The sequence below is a fragment of the Pseudorasbora parva genome, chromosome 12 (genome assembly GCF_024679245.1).
Source record: "Pseudorasbora parva isolate DD20220531a chromosome 12, ASM2467924v1, whole genome shotgun sequence".
Taxonomy (NCBI): domain Eukaryota; kingdom Metazoa; phylum Chordata; class Actinopteri; order Cypriniformes; family Gobionidae; genus Pseudorasbora; species Pseudorasbora parva.
In genome coordinates, this window is record NC_090183.1 from 28,957,475 (window position 1) to 28,978,259 (window position 20,785).

General features: G+C 36.7%; 3 protein-coding genes across 7 annotated transcripts in view; 1 reads left to right on the forward strand and 2 right to left on the reverse strand.

The window, feature by feature from the left end:
* The window catches only part of ttc22 (tetratricopeptide repeat domain 22), a 36,017-nt gene extending 24,196 nt beyond the window's left edge, over positions 1-11,821 (forward strand). Inside the window, exons 2-9 of one of the 4 annotated variants that reach the window (XM_067459764.1) lie at positions 1,094-1,234; positions 3,344-3,935; positions 4,886-4,941; positions 5,122-5,237; positions 5,944-6,062; positions 6,343-6,504; positions 8,103-8,255; positions 9,748-11,821. In XM_067459764.1, the coding sequence (XP_067315865.1) occupies positions 3,375-3,935; positions 4,886-4,941; positions 5,122-5,237; positions 5,944-6,062; positions 6,343-6,504; positions 8,103-8,255; positions 9,748-10,275 (1,695 nt within the window). In that variant the 5' untranslated portion in view covers positions 1,094-1,234; positions 3,344-3,374 and the 3' untranslated portion in view covers positions 10,276-11,821. The remainder of the gene's footprint in view (positions 1-1,093; positions 1,235-3,343; positions 3,936-4,885; positions 4,942-5,121; positions 5,238-5,943; positions 6,063-6,342; positions 6,505-8,102; positions 8,256-9,747) is intronic. The other 3 variants (XM_067459765.1, XM_067459762.1, XM_067459763.1) reach the window with 3 other exon arrangements.
* Positions 11,822-12,004: 183 nt separating this feature from the next.
* Positions 12,005-17,387, reverse strand: ttc4 (tetratricopeptide repeat domain 4). Its single transcript, XM_067459766.1, has 10 exons — positions 17,072-17,387; positions 16,800-16,917; positions 16,511-16,672; positions 16,317-16,394; positions 16,072-16,196; positions 14,310-14,396; positions 13,976-14,223; positions 13,733-13,817; positions 13,501-13,583; positions 12,005-13,411 (listed from the first exon to the last, which is right to left on the reverse strand). Exons 1-10 carry the CDS (start codon positions 17,180-17,182, stop codon positions 13,309-13,311), a joined length of 1,200 nt encoding a protein of 399 aa, XP_067315867.1. The 5' UTR covers positions 17,183-17,387; the 3' UTR covers positions 12,005-13,308.
* A 466-nt stretch (positions 17,388-17,853) lies between these two features.
* pars2 (prolyl-tRNA synthetase 2, mitochondrial) lies at positions 17,854-20,779 on the reverse strand. 2 transcript variants are annotated; one of them, XM_067458414.1, is made up of 3 exons: positions 20,595-20,779; positions 18,981-19,558; positions 17,854-18,887 (listed from the first exon to the last, which is right to left on the reverse strand). In XM_067458414.1, exons 2-3 carry the CDS (start codon positions 19,539-19,541, stop codon positions 18,006-18,008), a joined length of 1,443 nt encoding a protein of 480 aa, XP_067314515.1. In that variant the 5' UTR covers positions 19,542-19,558; positions 20,595-20,779; the 3' UTR covers positions 17,854-18,005. The 2 variants fall into 2 exon arrangements, with proteins under 2 accessions (XP_067314515.1, XP_067314516.1); XM_067458415.1 differs by having other exon boundaries at positions 20,699-20,765.
* Positions 20,780-20,785: the final 6 nt, after the last annotated feature.

Consider the following 20,785-nt stretch of genomic DNA (forward strand, 5'->3'; position numbering starts at 1 on the left):
AGCAGCTTCACAATAAGCAGCACCCCAAACATTTTTAAAGCTATCAACTAAATTTAAGAAGGCCAGGACACAGTGTCCTTGTTATATGTACCATAGTAATAACAGTAAAATATACATAATTACAAGTAACTAATCCTCAACCAAACCCTAATCCTACACTAACACATAGTAAGTACATAATTAGTATTACTCAGTACTTAAATGTATAATTAAAGTGTAACAAAGACACCTTAAAATAAAGTGTAACCTTAAAGGGATAGTTCACCCAAAAATGATCCCAAAATGTGTTTCATAAGTTGAATACAGAAGGTGGTAAGCTGAAAACTATACATAGTTTATAATGGGTTAAATATTGATATTTTTCTTACAAAAGCCATCGATTTACTTCAGAAGGCCTTTATTAACTCTCCAGAGACGTGTGGATTACTTTTATAATGGATGGATATACTTTTTTGGGTTTCAAATTTTGGGCTGCCTGCTTGGAAGAGCCATGCCATTTTTTATATTACTCTGACAGTATTATTCTGAAAGATGAATGTCATATACACCTAGGATATGTGTGACAAAGGCTGAGTAAGTCATGGGATAATTTATATTTTTGGGTGAACTATCCCTTTAAGAAGTTCTGTATATATGATAATTTAGCCATATTTCCGTTAAAATAAATTAAATATGCCTAAATTGTGTGATGTGTACACTTATAAGTTCCCCTAAAAGGGGAAAACGAACCTGTAGCCTACCAAGCAGCGTCTACATTAAATGATGTAGGCCTATACCTACGCAGAATGATTATTTTGACGAGATTCTGTTCAGACTGGAACAGTTGAATATCAAGCACCACTGTCTGCTAAACACATCTCAAACTGACATTTAATGTTTCCACTGAAATCGTAATCTTCTTGCCAAACGTAAGTCAGCAGCTCAGTTGACACCGTATTTCCATACCAATGAAAAAAGTCGTGGTCTGTGCCGCATATTTCCACATGGCTGATATTCAATTTGTTTTGTAGGTTAAATAGAAATAAAATACAGATTTAGACAAGTATGAGTCCTTATTCTGCCCTGTGTCATACTAATGTTCTCTCGGGGCCAGGGTCAAGTTGAGATGACATCATTTAACATCTGCTGGCTGCTCAATGAGGATCTCCCCTCTGTTATAGTCATCAGGGACGAAAACAGAACAGGAACGTGAGGAGAATAACCCCACACAACAGACTCATATTTCCAGTCTGAGGTAACCATAAAAACGTCACTGTTCATTTATGTGGGCTACTTTAAAATGGGAGCTTAATATATATAATTGGCTGCACTTTGAAGTAGGCCTATACTGTTGTCATGATGTTAACCTATTGCCAATGCCAGCCAGATAGTTAGTATGGAAATATTAAATGCATTTTATATGCATATACATTCCAAATGTACTATAACTCTGCTATTGCATATATATGAGCAACACTGAGAAATTCACTTTATGTCTAGAGATGAATGACACAAACAATTCCTCCATGTGTGCATGTCACTGTTTTCTCTGCACGTTCTTTATATTTAGTGAAAGGATTCATTCTAGTGGTCATAACAGAAATTGCACCTAATGAAAATTATGAAATTACTTTTATGTAGCCTACAATTGTGTTGCTTGAAAAGGTCAAGATATTTGTTTTGTATAATTTTAATATTTTAGAAGATGTATAATTTTTTAAAGGGATCGTTTATCTAAAAAAAATTGACATTCTGTCATTATTTACATTAATAAATAAATCTTTAATTGAAAGTATCAATAACTGAATACACAGTTTGTTTGTCATTAAATAAATGTAAATGTAATGTTGTCCCATCTGACTGTATTCATTGATCTTTATTAATGGAATATTTATTTATTAATATGGCACCACTCCTGGTCCCCATTCATTTTCATTATTTGGAAAAGAGCAGCTCAGCCATTCTGCTAAACTTCTTTTTATGTTCAAAGAAAGAAAGGCGTACATGTTTAAAACATAAGAGGGAGTAAATTATTATTATTTAATTTTTAGACCTTAAACCTGTAGACCTTAAATGGATAGTTCACCCAAAAATGAAAATCCTGTCATCCTCAAGTAGCCTATCTAGACGCACCCTAGCGGCAGCAAATCTAATCTGCTGTGTGTGTCGTCTAGCAACTCTCAAGACACTTCTGAGATGTAAAAGCCAAACTCTGGTCAGGCCAATCACATCGTGTATAGAGTCGGTGGGCGGGGGTTAACATAATGACGGCAGAGTCAGTTGCGTTTACGTGCTACTAGTAAACACAGAAACTGGCTAACGGCGGTCTTTCGAATCAGCTCTGACCGCGACTCTGGAAGACTTGGAGTTAAGCTTTTCTCTGAGAAAAGAACAAGGAACAGCACTGAAGTCATTCTTAAAAAGGGAAGATGAGATGGCGAAAGTTTAATCTGTCAGCTAGCTCCGCTTCACCTTCATTGCTCTGGTTGGTTGTAGCGCTATCCTATCGCGTGCAGAGGGAGTTTGAAAGACAACCGTTTATCCCGCCCCTCGGATTGAGCCCTGTCAATGGTGAGTTTCCAGACCAAACATCTTGATGTGGGTCTGGCTTGTCAGGCTAACCCTCAAGTTGATCCAAACAAAATGTCTTTCTTCTGCTGAGCCCAAAAGAAAATATTTTTTGAAGAATGTCGGTAACCAAAGAGTTTATAGGTCCCATTAACTTCCATTAGTACCCCTAAGTATATAGTAAGTGAAGTGAACTATCCCTTTAAGACCACAGGAAAGGTTGAAGTTTACTGTATCCATATTTGACAACACTCAGACTAGTTCAGATCAGCATTGCTTGCACTCAGAAAATAATGATGATAACTGAAAAATCTAAATGCTCATTAGACCACAAGAACTTCCTCGTTTTTACATTTATCTCACACCTAAAAATGTTTTTAACTCGAACACAGACCAGGAAGCTGCGAATTAAAAATACCTTTACAGAATGCATTTTAAATGTCATCTTACACACAGAGGACTTTTACCTTTCTATCATATCTGGTAGCATTTAAAGTGGTGTTCTTTCTGTTTTGCTGATTCATGGTAAAAGACAATCCCTATATGACCCAACACCATGGTGTGTCACTCAGATTCAAAAAGCACGACTCATTCTTTACACAGTTAATCTTAAGCAAACGCCCATGTTTTCCTTTAAGATGAACAAGGTTAATGTAAAAACCACAATGTTGGGGTGGAGAAACCTGTTACAGGAATCAAGAAAGCACATGTTCCACAACTTCCCTTACTCATGTCTTATTTCTCCTCCTCTTTAAACCTGTATTTCCTGTCTCACTAATAAGTTGCTCTGTCTTAGGCAGGCATTGTCAGTATGTGTGCTGGAGACAATGGAGGACAGCACAGAAGAGGACATTGAGTCTCTGATTGAGGGGATGGCCTACATCCCTGGCCACTTTCATTTGGACCTGAATCTGAATGGTGAACCCAATGGTCCAGCCACACTTCGGCACCGAGATACCCAGCTCAAGCGTGAGAGCCTCAGGGCTGAGCTCGAAGCGGAGACGGGACGGCTACAGTACGCCGTGCGCAATATGCTGGGCCTGCTAGCCTTTCATATGGACGAACTAGAGATTGCAGAAGAGGCCTTTCGCAGTATCTGCCAAGAGGATCCAGAAAACCTCAACGCCTGGGCCAATCTGGATTACGTATACGAACGCCTGGGTCGGGAGATGGAGGAGAGGGAGTGCGTGGAGCGTGTGGCTGCCCTCATGGGGCCAGAGATGGGGGAGAACCAGACAGACTGCAGGCTCAGGGTGGCACGGTGCTTGGCTGAGCAGGCGTATGCACATCCTCATGATGTGGAGCTGGAGAGGGACGAAGATTTACGGGAGAGACTGACAGCTGCGCTAATGTTATACAACCGTGCACTCGATTATGGAGAGGGACTGGTGAGTTTCAGAGAGACGTACACCCTTAAAAATAAAGGTGCCAGGAAGAACCAAAAAAGGGTTTTCATAGGGATGCCATAGAAGAACCATTATTGGATCCCCAAAGAACTGTTTTGTTAAAGGTTCTTTAAAGAAAAAAAAATCTAACCATTTAATAGTCTAAAGAACCTTTTTGCACTACAAAGAGTTCTTTGGATATTAAAGGTTCTTCATGGAACCATACACCCTGCCAAAGAACCATTTAAGAACCTTTATTTTTAAGAGTGTAGAAATCTTGTAGGAGAGTCAATGATATATAAGAGTATTTTATTGAAACAATTATTATTAATTCATACATTGGAGTCGGACCACATTTTATAACTAAACTTGGCTAAAACAATATATATTTTAAGAGACTTGTTGACTTTGAGGGTCTGCTGGGTCCTCAGTTTTTAAACTAGGCTTTGTTATAGAAATGTTTGACCCTTCCAAAAAATATTCAAATGATTTTTCATTCAGAAATTAAAAACTTACTCATCATAGAAGGGATGTATAAAAGCAATTGTATGTATAAATTGAATTTATTATGTATTTTTGAATTAATTGTTAGCTATAGATAGACAAATATTTGTCATGTCACTGAGCCAACTATCTTTATCACTTAAAAAAACAAAAACAAAAAAACTATGTGGACAGATTTTTCTGTCAGGGAATTTCCCGTTAACATTTCCTTTAACCCTAAAAAAGAACTGATAATAATGTAAACTGTGTACCTGGAATGCAATGTAAGACGCTTTGGATAAAAAAGCGTCTGCCAAATGCATAAATGAAAATGTAAATGTAAAACACAACACAATACAAAGCACAGTTCAAATTCCAATGAAAACATCTGTGAAAATTCACTGTGGAAATGAACACACTACATTGGAATTGGAGTGTTTTAGAGTGTAACATTGTTTTATATCTTACAGATACCAATAGAGGAAAAAAGAAGCTGGTATTTCAAAATGGCAACAATTTACATAAGGTATTTTACCACAAAAAGGTACATAAGGTATTTTTCGACACACACCTGTTTAACTTCATTTTTAACACATCATCAAACATCTGACTGAATATCTAAGCATTGGAGGCAGCTCAGTCATTCCTTATCATGAACTTAAACATTCATAGGCGGATCTCAACCTTTGTTTCTTTGTGTTAATAGGTTAGATGGAATTGTGAGGGATTCAAAAGACATTGACCCCACAAGATTGACCTATTTCAACAAGGGCCTCAAGCTTCTCACTGAGACTCTACAATCTGACAACACACATCTCAAAGGTAATTTTCATTTATTATGCTCTGGTTTCAGACAGTTTATACCTAGTCCCACTAAAATACATGTTTAAGCTGTTATAACTGAAAGCATATCTTAAAATATATCAGTACCATTGATTTGTCTCAAGGTGCACACTAGTGGTTTTTTCTAAGGCACATTTTTTATAAAAGCATCTTAAATCTCCTAATTGAACTAAGGCCTAGTCCAGGCTTAATCTAAGCCCCGTCTGTGAAACCGGGCCTATATGATGAAGAATGGATTTATTGGTTTTTAATAAGCACAGTCAGATTAATGATGATACATTAATCAAGGACTGATTATGATCCTCAGAGTCATGAAATATAATGACCAATAATGCATTTGCAAATATTGGGGCCGAGAACAGAGAAAATGTCCCTTTTTTGTCTTTCAAATTGTCAGTACTCACTTGCACATATTCAAGTGCTTTTGTCTGTCTGTACATTTATTACATTTACTTCACTCTCACCTTGAGGGCCCTGACAACAGAAGGCCCCAGGGCACTGGCCCCATTGGCCCAGTCCATTATTCACCCCTACATAAAAGAAGTAAAAGGTTTTACAGACCAGCCTTTCCAGTTTTTTGTTGCCACATGTCACGCTTGGCTTTCTTCTTATCAGCGTCCTGAGCAGATCTCAGATGTCAAGGAATCATTAAGGCAATGTCTTTTTATCTCCGTTTACACTCTAGCCCTGGCCTGGTGTTATGTTGGACTTATGCTGGAGCGGACGGAGGAGTTCTCCACTGTGCCAATGTCAGTCCATGACTGTGGTTTCTCTGGATCTGACCCTTTGACGTGTTATGGATCGGTACTGATATGTGTAGAATTTTTTATTGTGTTCAAACTAATCAGATTTCAGTCTTAAGGTTATATTTGCACACATTTCCTCTGTATTCACAACATGTCCCATGACATGTAACTGTGTTGTTTCTTGACACAGGTATTAGAAAGCCGAGCTTAGGCTTATGTTTGATATGATTAAACGCTAGCTGTTAAACTGAAAGCTTATAATACTGTGATTACGTCAGTAATAATGTAGTGTAATGGCTCTAAATGATTAGATTTGTTGTCACTGCTGATTTTTACAGGCCATTAAGTTCGCCACAGATGATGCATTCATACTCAACAGGCTAGCAGACGTGTTCTTCCTGTCAGGCAAACTGGAGATGGCCATAGGTGTCTGTAACATGGCACTGAGTGTCCTGCCTGATGCAGAACTCAACTGGCAGGCGTACTGCACACGTGCCAAGGTAAGACAAATACTTACCTCACAATCAACATTAAAACACTCATTACAAGTTTCATATACAGTATATTTCTTTGTATTTACAAGTGCCTATATAAAAGTACTCTCACAAACATTGAAACAGCTGATTCTTCTAAGAAACTTCTAATTTACTAATAGTAAGTTAGTTTTGTAGTGTTTAAGTTTACACTGTAAAAAAAGTTTTGAGTTCATATAAAAAATTTGAATTAATACAATGAACATTTTTAAGAATCGAAAAACCTTTATTCAAATATTATTAAAAGATTTTGTAAGTATATTGGGTAATTGTGTGCGTTTTATTTGTGATGATGCAGTGAAACATGCCAAATTGTGCTATTGTCATGATTTATCAAATTTTTATGTGGTTCAGATACAATAACATTTTGAGTTTCTATTTATTAAACCAATGTCCTTCATTGTATTAACTTTTAATTTCAATAAACTCAAAATTAAGGCAACCAAGTTACTTACTTTTTAAAGTAATTTAGTTAAACCAACAATTTTTTTTTTTTACAGTGCAGATACTGGGTTAAGTGATGTAGAATATAGTCAGGCATTAATATGTGCTTTATAAGTACTAATAAAAATGCCAATATTCTAGTAATATGCATGCTAATAGGCAACTATATTAATAGTGAGAAATGAACCCTAAAATAAAGCGTTACCAGTTTTATAACCACTCCTTGAATAACTCCCCTTCTGCACAGACAAAGAAACACCCATTTTGTTACTTAGAGACTAAAAATTATAAAGATTCCCCAAAAGTGTTTGAACATTTAAAATGTGTAAATTCAATATAATCTAAAAACCAATCAAGTTAGAACTCCTTTTTAGACGTTTCTTGGACACGTTATATTCCATCTTAAACTACAATGTACTTACATTAAAACATGGTGGGTGCAATGCACTTATTGTATTCATGTTGTATTTCAAAACACTTTTGCCACTATTGAAGTGGAATATGGATAAGGCTAGGGCAGGTTTGGTTCAAGGGTTTTAAAAAGGAAGGGAAGGGCTAATAGTGCAATTATAGATGTAATTACAGTAAGATATAAGTGCAATGCAAATGCATAATAATAAATGCTATAAGTAGTTAAAGACACAAGTGGAACCAGGTTCTTTTATATTTGTTCAAAGTCTTTTTAGTGAATGAGATGAGTTTTCCTCAAGTTAAACCAGGAGAATTTCTAGCCTTTCACTAAAACACAAACCCCAACCAAAAAAAGTGTCGCCAAATATCTTTTTTGATGTCGTTTGGATATATTCATATAAATTGTCTTTACTTGCAGTATAAAGTGTGCTGATCATTCACAAGCTAAAGGGACACATTTGCAAATTTTTGTTTCATCCAGTATTCTAAAGTATTTCGTTACGGTGTGAGAAACTGCTGCAAATGATTCAGTGTGTGAGTGAACGGTTAAGGTTAAGCACGGTTTGCTTAAAAGGTCTAAGGTGTACAAATATTTGTTGGGGCCATTGTATATGATACATTTTAGTTTAAATGTTTACCATTGTATTTCTGTTGTTGTTTGAATGCACCTAAAAATATTTAGTCTTTGCCCCTTTCTACTTTTTCTTCAGCTTAGTGTCACCACTTATGCAAAGGATCTTGACAAAGCAAAGTGTGGGCAAGGTGGAATCCCTGACCGTCAGATTCTAAAAGAGGCTCGTGCTGACCTGGAACGTGTGTTGGCTGTCCGGCCCTGTTTGAGGACTCATTTGGAGATGGGTCAGGTAGTTATGAGAACACAACACTACCGGTCTGGCTTAATTGTGCTTTTGTATGAAAGAAAACTGACCAGAGCTGCCTTTATTTGATGAAAAATACAGTAAAACAGAATTATTATTACAATTTAAAATAACCGTCCCCATCCTCCCACAATTTAGTGTGAAATTACAGTATATTCTCAGGTTAATAATACTTTGACAGTAATTTCACTTTTCTTGTATCTAAGGCTTTACTGTGAGTTTACAGTATTGGAAAACACAATTTACTGTAAACAAACATCATACAGTGCATGTGTAATTTGAAGGTACCCAGAATGCAGTGCTGCATGAATAGATTATGCTGTGGAGTTTATTAAATCTTCAAAAAAAATCTTCAGCCCCACTTTATATTAGGTGGCCCATACTACTGTGTACTTACATTAGAAAAATGTACAATGTGTACTTATTGTGCTCATATTGTAATGCAAATTTATTTTGCTGATATTGAGGTGGAATAAAGTTAGGGACAAGTGTGGTGATATGGGTAAGTTTAAGGGTAGGGGGTTAGGTGTAAGGGATGGGTCAACAGTGTATTTATAAATGTAACTTTAGAAATTATAGATGTTATTACAGCTAAGTACAATGTAAACGCATGTATATACACAATAAGTGCATTGTATCAATTAAATGATTAATTAAACTGTTAGTGCATAATAGTTAAGGCCACCTAATATAAACTGGGTCTTCATAATCATGCAACAATAGTTAGACTTAACTATGTTTTATATTTTATCTTATTTTAACAGCTGCTTTTAATTTGACACATTTCTGACTTGGCTAAAACAGAAATTTGAATATGAATACAGAGGGTCCAAGATTCTAAGTGAACGATTACAGTGGTAAAAGAATAAATGTAGTATAGTGGTATGATTAAAGACAAATTTATCATGTGAAATCAGTCAAAGAAGAGCAGTAAGTTAATGTGCTGTTGATGCATCATTCTGCTGTTGATTCACAGCAATTCAAAAATGAAAAAATGACCCAGCATGCATGAATTTCACAGTAAATTCTGACTACAGAAATTTATTTTAAAATAATGCTTTTAAATCCTGTACATTCCTGGCAATTTATTACAGTACAGATTTCTTTGATGAATAAAAAGTTCAAAAGAACATTTGAAATAGAAATTTCGTTTGTCACTTCAATCAAACAAATGCAGCCTTGGTGAGCATAACCTTTATTTAAAAATAAATAAATCTGTAACTATTTTACAGTTTCCTTGTTAGACGTTACTTGTAGTTATTGTAGTACTAACTATGATGCATAGTTACATGCAACTAAACATGATAGTAAATACATGTAGTTAATTAGTAATTACATGTATAATGTAACATGGAAACCTTAAAACAAAGTGTATCCAAAACGCCTTTACTCCAAACTTTTGACAGGTAAAGTAGCTACTAACATAGCTACTATGTAGTTTAAGAGCATAATATATCCATCTCTCCTCTTCTCTCAGGTTTACTACTACATGGGTGTGGACGCCCTACAGGAGAGCCTGTTGGTTGATGAGATGGCGATAAACCAGGCCCTGGTTAGTCTATCTAAAGCTCTGCAGTGTCCTTTCGGCTCTACAATCTCTAAACTACAGCTCCTGCGTGGTCGCTGCCTGCTGCTAAAAGGAGAGGAGCAGAACGCAATCGACTGTTTTAGGAAAGCTCTTGAACTAGAACCTCTCAGCGTCCAGAACACGATGGTCCTGCGCTGCCTGCTACAGGCTATTCTTGTGAGCTTCACCCAATGTGGGAAGGACACCGATGAAACTATAATCCAATTAGAAGAATGTTTAAAAGAGGCAGAAAAGCGATATGGAATAAACGTTGTTCAGACCGAGTTGAAAGCACTATGCCGAGCAAATACGGATGAGGTGACAGAACTCTCAAAAGATCTGATCAGGAAGGGGAGGTTGGAAGTGGTTAGAAAGCTGCTGAATAGCGTACAGCCACAAGGGAAAAGGTTCTCACTGGGCAGGTCCATTTCTATTTAAAAGGGTCTGTGGAGCAATGGGAAGGTGACTCCAGATAATGTGCTGATGGACAATAATGTGATGTCCATGAATTATGCATGTTAAGACAGTAATTAATAATGTAGCTAACTATTTCAAACTAGAGGGATTTCCTTCTGGTAAAGCTGAGTGATGGACAAAGGAATGTATTCTATTATTCTAAATGTATTACTAAGGTGTTAAAGTTCAGAAAGTCAGTTTGAAATGTTCTTTATGGCTACGCTTTCCTTCAGCACATGCCACAAAGCGTGAAGAGCCAGTTTTACAAGAAATAAGTGTTTTAACTATGTACTATGTGGTTTAGATGTCGTCAGATTGGCAAAAAGCATCAGTGAAATTTCACAAGCAAATATTATTCATTGTACTACAATACAAAACTTTTTCAAAACACCAATCGCATTGATTCTCATTGGAATGACTTGATTTCAGCAGTAAAATTTTGCTGCGCGTTAGTAAATGTGACCCACACCCTGAGATCACATTAGAAATCTGGGACTTCCTTTCCAATTTAAACTAGCAAGTAAACGAAAAGTTCTTGGAAAACTCATGATTAAAATATTAAATAAATAATGCAATATTTCTAGGTCACTAATAAATAAGCAAATTTGTGAAATTGTTCCTCAAAGGTTTGCATGCTTATTCTCGAATCATGCTGAATACATCAAGTTTTACACGAACGTCTGGTTCATGTCAGCTTAAGTGCTGCTGTCGTCATAAAAGCAAAATGAGATTACAAAATGGTTTCATTTAAATTGTTAATAATATAATTTGTTAAAGTCATTAAAAATCATAAAAGCTTTTCACTAGTGGTCTCAGACCACTGTACAAACCCCTGGAAAATCACAGACAAAAAAAGTTGTTCAATATTAGTATTCCGGCTTCATGAAACATACTTCAAGCTAATTCATGACTACCCAATACCCAAACTTAACAACTACCTTACTAACTATTAATAAGCAGTAATTATGAGTTTATTGAGGCAAAATGTGTAGTTATTAGTAAGTTAATAGTGAGAATTGGACCCTAATCGTATGACCCCCTTTTTTAATAAATATTTTTTCCAGATCAAATGAGGGAAAGTATGGAATCACTTAATGTAATGTGAATGATTGAATAAAATATTCAGTGATGATCACACATCTGCATTGGCCAAGATGAAAGATGACCTTTGGTCTGGTGCCATCCTAATGAAACACAGAGATGCTGCCTGATTCACGCCAACTCATTTATGATATGGGGGTGCAGGTAAAGGACCAGGGGAGATAGCAATCATTACCTTAGCAGACAAGTGTACATTGAAATTTTGGAGACTTCTCATTCCATTGATAGAAAATAGTCCATGACCTCCATGACCAGGATCCATCCTGCAAAGCTGATGTCATATGCTTTTCAAGAAAAATGAAATTAACTTTATGCAGAATATGGATTTCAGTAGTGAATATTCATTAGTGAATATTATTTTCATTAGTGAAGTTCACATCCCAAAGAATGCAAATAATTTACGTTGTATGATTGTTGAGATGTGAATGTTGTAACTTTTTTCTTTTTTCAAATCTGTGATTTGATTCCTTAATTTTATACTTTTACAATAGACTGTGTTACAAGAATTTGAATGGAACCTCATGACAAGTGAATTTCATCACCAATACATATTATTTACAGTAAAACAGAGATTGTTTTTTATCCTCAGTAAACACGGTTTGCATTATGGTAGAATGCGTTAATGTTGTCTAAAAAATAACTCCAACATCTTTAAATCAAATTTATTTTAGAAAATGTTTTAAGCCACTTTAACCGCATGACTTTCTTTTTACTGAAAAAGAAACATCTCAGTGTCTTTTAGTGGAAGTCAATGGGCTTGTGTTGTTTCCTACATTTTTTTTCTCCAGAAATACAATTTGTGTTCCGCAGAATAAAGTCATACCTGTTTAGATGGTAAATGTGAACAGAATTGTTTCGTGTGGGGTACACTTTTAACAGCTTTTTTATGTTTCTTTATGACCATATTTTATTTGTATGCAATATTAAAAATGCATTAAAAACTGATGAAAATTATGAATCTGAAATAACTGAGTCGTCTTAATCTTATTCAACAGTCTAAGGTTGTTTTACCATACCATACAAGATGCAGATTAAACAATGTTTATCAAATAAAAGGCTTTTAATCTTTTTTAAAGGGTTAGTTCACCAAATGAAGATATTTTTGATGAAATCCATGAGGTTTCTGATCCACTCATAGGCAGCAACGTCATTGAAACGCCATTTCAAGGCCCAAAAGGTAGTAAAGACATTGTTAAAATAGTCCATGCTTGGTGTGCAAAAAACAAAACAAAAAAATAACGACTAAATCGATTCACTTCTCCTATGCTAATCACATAGTAAAAACAGTGCAGCACTTCCGGGTTCTACGTCAGAACGCTGGCTCTGTATCGGCCAGATGAATGAGTTGTTGTGCTCACATGAACAGCGTCCACATATAATGAGCTGCCATTCTGACATAGAACCCCGTTTGCTAGGTAAAAAGTGTAGGAGAAAGACGCTGAAGAGAAGAGATGGTTGAATAATGTCATTATTTTCGTTGTTTTTTTGCACACAAAAGTATCCTCATCCCTTCATAACATTAAGTTTGAACCACTGGAGTTTTTTTTAACAATGTCTTTACTACTTTTCTGGGTCTTGAAAGTGGTTGTTGTGTTGTGGTCTATGTGTGGTTCAGAAAGCTGTCAGATTTTATCAAAAAAATCTTAATTTGTGTTCCAAAGAGGAACAAAGGTCTTACAGGTTTGGATTGACATGAGGGTGAGTAATTAATGACATTCATTTTTGGGTGAACGAACCATTTTAAAGTGAATCATTGACAACGCTGCAAAAATAGTCCACTTTCTTTTTTACGTTTTACCTCCATCTCCAGAGTTTTCTGAAAGGGTGGAGTGAGAAGAAATGTCCTTAGTAGCAGGAGGTTGATTTATGGCCAAGTCATTTAAAGTCTTTCAAGGTCCAAACAGAACATTTCAATCATCTCGATCTCTGGACCTTTTTTCCTGATAAAAAGTGCTTAGAAAATGGAGAGCCTGATACCAGCACAATGAAACTAGGTGACCCTGCCTTCACGGAGTACCTGGAAAGAACAAAACAGAGAGGAAAAAAAACATCAAAGACCAATTCAAGCAGTGATAAAACTACTTAGAAGAAATTCCTCTGAAATACCTTTGATGCTGAAGAACATTAAGAAGTGACTTTTTAAGTTCAACTTGATAAAGATGTCCTTTTTCAGGATCCTCAAAGAACAGCTAAAAAAAAACAGTTGAGGTTACAGATGGATGTGAGCAAAGTTCAAAAACAACTCTTTATGGTACATCTAATTAAAATTCGAGCAAAATTGAACAATGGTGGGTCAAAAAGGTGTCCACCAGTGGAGTTGAGATCTTTTTATACTGACCTGTAGATTTTGAGGCTGGTATTTTCTTTCTGTATCCCAAGGTGGAAGCTCTTCACCAAACATAACTGCCAAATGGTCCATGAAGCTGAAGAACAAAGAAAGATTGATTGATTACAAAAATGTAATATATTTGCTCTTCAATTTAAAGAATAACTTAAATTCCAATAGTAATTTCCTATCCGGACATCCCTTCCTCAGAAAGGATACACATTTTGATAATTCCTTTTTGACTTTGTAACAAACCTGGAGTTCTCACAGAAGGCAGATATGAAGTCCGTCTGGCTGTGTTCAGGGTAAAGGAACAACACTGGCCAGTGGAGGACTCCCTGCTCATCCATATAAACACGGGCTCCGGTGGCCTCCTGCGAGCCCATTCCATCAAGCTCCAGATCAGCCAGAGCTCTAGACGGTCCTCCATTGCCATCATCATCCTCACTGTCAGAACCCCTGTGTCGAGACTGCTTGGTCGTCAAAAGTTTAATGCCACGCTCCTAAGTATAAAACAGTCATTGAATATTTCACCTTTTCAGAATTCGGTTTAAGAAAAAGATTATGATTAAATTAGTATCTGCAGTACCTTAATGGCAGCTGACAATGCCTCTTTCTCTTTCTGCTCCTTTTTCGCTTTAACCTTTGCCTTTCTGGCATCTTTATCTGCTTCTCGCTACAATACAAAAACATTTATATTTGTTAAAAGATCGACAAGTACAAATCACAGTAAAAACATTGAAATCTGTGTCAGCGCTGCCGCTGACCCAGAGAGAGCAGCTGGCATGTATACGTAGGAAACAGCTTCCCAATCAAATTTTTAGACCACACAGTATCGCTATTTCTCTGTTACAATAATTCAAACTATCACAGAAGTACTGGGATAAAAGTTTGATGCGCTAGTTTGCACGTGAGGGGAAAATTTGCTTGTTTCCACTTAGGAGGAGTTGTGCACTTTTTATTTTAATAAATAATAAAATCCTTTCGTACAATTTTCTACTTAATTAAAACTATAATTTCGAACTATAATATTGACCTAGTGTTTTGTGAATACTGTTTTACGTGACTTTTACCACAGGGGTGAAAGCACAAAGCTTTTTCAAGGGAAATAAATTTGCAGATGTTACATCGCAGCCATGAAAACAGGCTATGGATTCCTGCCGAATCTTTCCTGCTATGCATCTTTGTGGGACGATAGGTTATAAAACAAATATTTTTTAAACAAATATTTAATTTTCTTATATTCTTAAGATTACCGTTATTTACTTACAATTATTTGAAATGTTTTACAGGCTGTAGCCTATGTGTTGTTTCACTGAAGGAAAATAAACACCCATGCTTATGAAATGGATGTTTGTGCGTTTATTATTCTAAAATGTAGGCTATATATATATATATGGAATACAGTATAGTATTTAAAATAGCATATATGCATTAGTTATACTCTCAATTTAATTTACAGAGCAAACTATAGAAAAAGATTAATGTGTGGCATCACAACAAGACGCGCAAGAGGGGGCGCAGCGCCACACCTGTCACACTTTTTTCTTCTTTTCTTTTATATCACGGGTTTAAAAGCGGTTTACCGCTTAACCGCAGGAATTTCTTGCTTTTCAACCGTGGTAAAAAAAAAATCCATACCGTCCCAGCCCTAGTTAGAACCTGTTATTTTGTTTGGTGGTCTATTTAGATTTGTGATCACTATTCAAACACCCCACCCCCATTTATTTAAAAATAAAAATGTATCTCACATTTATTTAAAAATAAATGAATGTGATTTTAAAAGTATTCTCGTCGCTTCACATTAAAGGGTTAGTTCACCCAAAAATGAAAATTCTTTCATTAATTACTCACACGCATGTCGTTCGACACCTTTAAGAACACAAACACATATGTAGCCTATCTTCAGAACACAAATTAAGATATTTTTGTTGAAATACGATGGCTCAAAAAGGCCTCCATTGGCAGCAATAACATTTCCTCTCTCAAGGTCCATAATAGGTACTAAAGACATCGTTACAAAGTAACTTCATAAACTTGAAACTCGTCGCTTCATAAAATTATTGTAGAACCACTGTAGCGAGATGGACTATTTTTGAGATGTCTTTACTACCTTTCTGCGACTTGAAATTGGTCGTTGTGTTGCTGTCTATGTGGGGTCAGAAAGCTCTCGGATTTCATCAAAAAATATCTTAATTTGTGTTCCAAAGAGGAACAAAAGTCTTACAAGTTTGGAACATGAGGGTGAGAAATGAATGACTGAAATTTCATTTTTTGCTAAACTAACCATTTAAATGCACTAAATCCAAAATGGGTCACCATAAATGTATCTTCCTGTCAGTCATTTTTACCTTTAGTTTATCGGCTGTAGCTCTCAGCTCCTGTAGTTTCTTGTCGGTGGGAAGCAGCTTGAGACCTTCATCACACCACTGCAACACTCCAGCGTAATTACGCAGCTCCATTGAGCACTGTGCCCCTAAAGCCATACAAAACATTACACATATACATTATGTATCTATTATTATTTTAATGTACAGAAAAATGCAATTTTAGAAGAGGCTATTTTGGATCTGTTTGTGAGATAAAGACAACTCACCTCTGATTATGGCTTTACAGTGGTCTGGCTTGAGTTTCTTTGCAGCTGTGGCATCGTTCAAAGCTGAACGCATATTTCCTGGAGGAAATAGTTTATTGCATAAATGAAAAACTACATTATTCAGGCACATTTGCAAGGCAGACTAACTTTAACATAGACCTCATTGTGTGTGGTTGAAGGAATACTGGCTGTACCTAAATAGAAATGTGCAGCTGCACGGTTGGTGTACAGAATTGCATTGAGTTCAAGATCCATACAGTTCTTCTTCAATCCTTCTGTGTAAGACACTACAGCTTTCTTATAATTCTTCTCCTTAAAGTAATCATTCCCCTCATCCTTCAAACCTCTGGCTTGCTCTGAAATAAGAAGAAAATCTTCCATTATAGTACATAAAATTGCCAATTAGAGCAGGTACATTGCTGAAGAATTAAAAAAAAAAAAAAAAAAAAAACAACAACAAAGCAAATAAAGATCGCCGCACACCTTCAGGTGTTCGGTCATCATCATGGATTATAGACTGAATGCAGGCGAGATCCGGGTTTTTCTTGGGGTCTATGCTTTCTGGGGCTGTCTTCATGAACATGGGCACCTTATCAAACTCCTGCAAGATATAAAACGCGAAACGTTATTTATTGAATAACAAGCGGTTTCAGCACCATGCTTGATCTTGGTAACGGGATCAGCTCCGCGTTCACCAGTGTTGAAATGCTGGTGCCAGTGTTTTGTTTTACTAATAATAATGTGACAGTCCTTACCTCCTCCCAGTTGCTTTCGCTAAACGCATTTTTGTATTTCTGTGTTTTAAACTTCTCCATAAACTCGTCCATGGTATCATCGCTGTCTTCGCCTTGCGCTAATGCAGCCATCGTTATTCTGTTTAACCCACTTTAATAAATTTGGTACTAGATGTATATTAATACGTTATTGTGTTCAAAGTGTAGCCGATATAATCAGCTAAACATAAAACTCCCAAATGCGACAAAACTGAGAATAAACTGCAGCAGAGAACCGCATGGCCTGGGCAAGCAGCTGTTCCTGTGCAGCTTGAGTTCGTCACACTCAGAGAAGCATCGCCACCTGCTGGTTTGGAGTAAGATATAATAAATAAGGCAAATGTTGATCATATTATATAAAATACTTAATTGTATTTTAATGCTGCATCATTATGGACAATTTGCCTCTTGAACAGATAAACTAGTCAAAATTATTTTTGTAAAATGACAAAACTCCTTTTGATCGCATACTGCATGTAATCAAATGAAAACTATATAATGCACATCAGTTGCAGTAATTGTATTGTAACTATGTTTGACTGCATTGTCTCTGTTAAAGGATAATAAAACAAACCATGCTCCTACTATTTTGAAAATCATTATCATCTAGGCCAGAGCAAATGGAAAATGTATATTTAATTTAAAAATATTTGTATGTTTTAATTTTTATGAATGCTTTTGACAATGAAACTAGATTAAACTATACTTTAATCTTGGTTGTACTATAATATCAAGACCAAATAATGACAAAAATATTACAAACAGACCAGTTTTAATACATACATTTCCTTGTTACCAAATCACCGGCATTTTCCCATCACACAATGTGATTACTCACACAAGCAATGTTTGAACTTTCTTGAACATCACTTAGCCTGTAAATGTACAAAAACATTTTTTATAAAACATTATTATATTAGATAGTTTCAACTCTACTTAAGAGATCCACTAGCCCTTCTTTACTAAGGAACATGGTCTCTCCACTCTGCTGACAGATCACCTCAAATATGGGCAGATCCTCTAGAGCTTTCTGCCCTACTACCACCACATATGGATACCCGAGAATTTTAGCATCCTTCAGTCGTTTACCAATGGTCATCTGAATCCTGTCATCCAGTACCACCTCTCCTCTTAAGTTGGGTAGACTGTTTCCCAAGCTTTGAGCCAGTTCATCAGCCATGGATGTGATTTCATGTGCTTTACTGCCCTTTTTAGGTGGCAGGACACACACTTGATAAGGAGCAATCAACCCAGGCCAGTGAATAGCATCCTCAGATGACATTACCTCTATAGAAGCGGCAAGTATTCGAGTGACACCAAGTCCAAAACAGCCCATCTCTGCAACTGCAGACACATTGGATGCATTAACAAACAGGGCCTTAAACGACTGTGAATATTTTGTGCCGAGGTAAAAAGTGTGCCCCACTTCGATGCATTTGGATTCAGTCAGTGTGCCTGTTTGACACAGTGAACACTCGGTCTGCCCTGGTTCCATGGTTTCGATGTTGGCGGAGAAGCCACAGTTCCCACAAACAAGTACCTGGTCTTCGCCGATGTCTGCTGGCAGCTGAAACTCATGGGAAAGTGTGCCTCCTATGTTGCCGGTGGCAGCCTGTACCTGCACCCACTTCAAGCCCAGTCGGTCAAATATACGTCCATAAGCTTGACACACAGAGTGGTATGTATGAAGAGCCGCCTCTTCATTAACGTCAAATGAATACATGTCTTTCATGTAGAATTCCCGGCCACGTAAGAGCCCAAATTTCGGTTTCTGTTCATCACGGAACTTTCGTGTTACCTGCAAGACATAAGCATGTTATCTATAACTGACCTAAAACTGCAAGCAACTGTATAGTAGTATATTTACAAAGGAAGCATGTGCCTTTAATACCTGGTAGAGTAGAAGTGGCAGCTTCTTGTAGGATATCGTGGTCTGGGAAGCAAAAAGCTCCGTAACTGCTTCTTCATGAGTCGGTCCGAGGCAGTATTCCGCATTGTGCCGATCCAGTAGCCTGAACATCTCTTTCCCCATTAGCTCCCAGCGGCCACTCTTCTTCCAAAGTTCTGCACTGCACAGTGCCGGCATGTCAACTTTCTGCCCACCGATTGCCCACATCTCCTCATCGATGAGACGAACCAGCTTCTCCATGGACCTCAGAGCGACTGGTAAGTAATAGAAGCAGCCAGGGTTGGAGGGATGGATAAGTCCTGTCTGCAACATCAGTCTCTGGCTACGGCATGTCAAGTCTCCGGCCTCCTGACCTTCCCGGAGGTTGGACGGCAGGAAGAGGCGAGACACAAGCGGTGGTGGAATGACAGGTTTGGAAATGGCAGAGACTGAGGGAGAAGTGTGGATGGTACATTTGATGTGGCTTTTCCTTGATGCTTTGAAGAAAGTCCTGGAGAAAAGACTTGGGAGCCTGTGATGACAGTGATGCATGAACACCACCATTTTTGGCAACTCAAATTCTGTGAGAACAAACAAAAGTATGGTTGACAGTGGGCAATCGATTATTCTGCACCGAATGTGCACCTTCAGAACTCTGCAGAAAGCTCTAGAGAGAAATGGATGGAATGTGTAGCTCTTTTACACTATATGAAGTTTTAGAAACTTAAAGCCACAATATGTTTTTTTTTTCACCGCTAGATCAATATTAGGCATGGTAAAACATGGTACTCGCTCTAAATCAAGCAAACGAGATTTAAACAATAGGACTAACTCTGTTGAGCTAACAATGATTAAATTAAAGCGTCTTTGGTGTTTCCATGGTTTCTACAAAAAAAAACATAAATTGAGGGCAAAGGTGGTATGATGTCATTGATAAAAGTGACGCATGGACAGTCAATGTCCTGTTTAAAATAGCTTATTTCTCTGAATAAAAGTAAAAAACAAATAAAATAAAATAAAAACAAAAACAAAATATATAACATTGTTCTTGTGCTATTTGGATATTTTAAATATTTAAATATTTTGCCTTTAAAATATTTTTTTTTCTTAAACAATTGATTTAAAAAAATAGTACACAAATTTCTGTTTTCCATTTTGTAATCATTAAACATTAAAAAAATATACATATATAAAATATATAGTATGGTGTTACTCATAGGGTGTTACTGTGTCATGTAGTTTTGGTTTTGGCATGCTGGCAGAAATTATATTTTCCAACCAAGTGTATTTCTATGACACGTTTCAGAGTGTAACTTAATGTATCTTTGACCATCTGTACCAACTATTGTACTGTGAGTCTCTGAGGATGGAAGAAAATATTATAGTGTTGATACATGTTATACAAGTTTGTTCATTGGCGAGATCTACACGACATCGATTAGTTTAACAAGTAAATATGAACACTGTCTCTGCTGTACATTTGAAGCGAATCTGGCAGAAAACAACAAAATGTACAATCTGATACAGTTGCTCTGATGTACCTGCTGTCAAAGTAACTGGCTAGATGCTAGCATGCGCAGTGTATCACAGAAAAAACCGGGGGGATGTCAAACTTACCTAGAGTTATATTTTATCTCCTGCTTACATCTATAAAATGTTGTCAGATAGAACTGATATCATTCATTTGAAACTGATAATTGTATACATCAATAAAAACTAACCAGACGAGAATCTCCATATGACCGAATGGTGACCTTTTCTTCTTGTAAGTCGTACAGCGTACCAGTGCGCCACACCGCCCCCTGCTG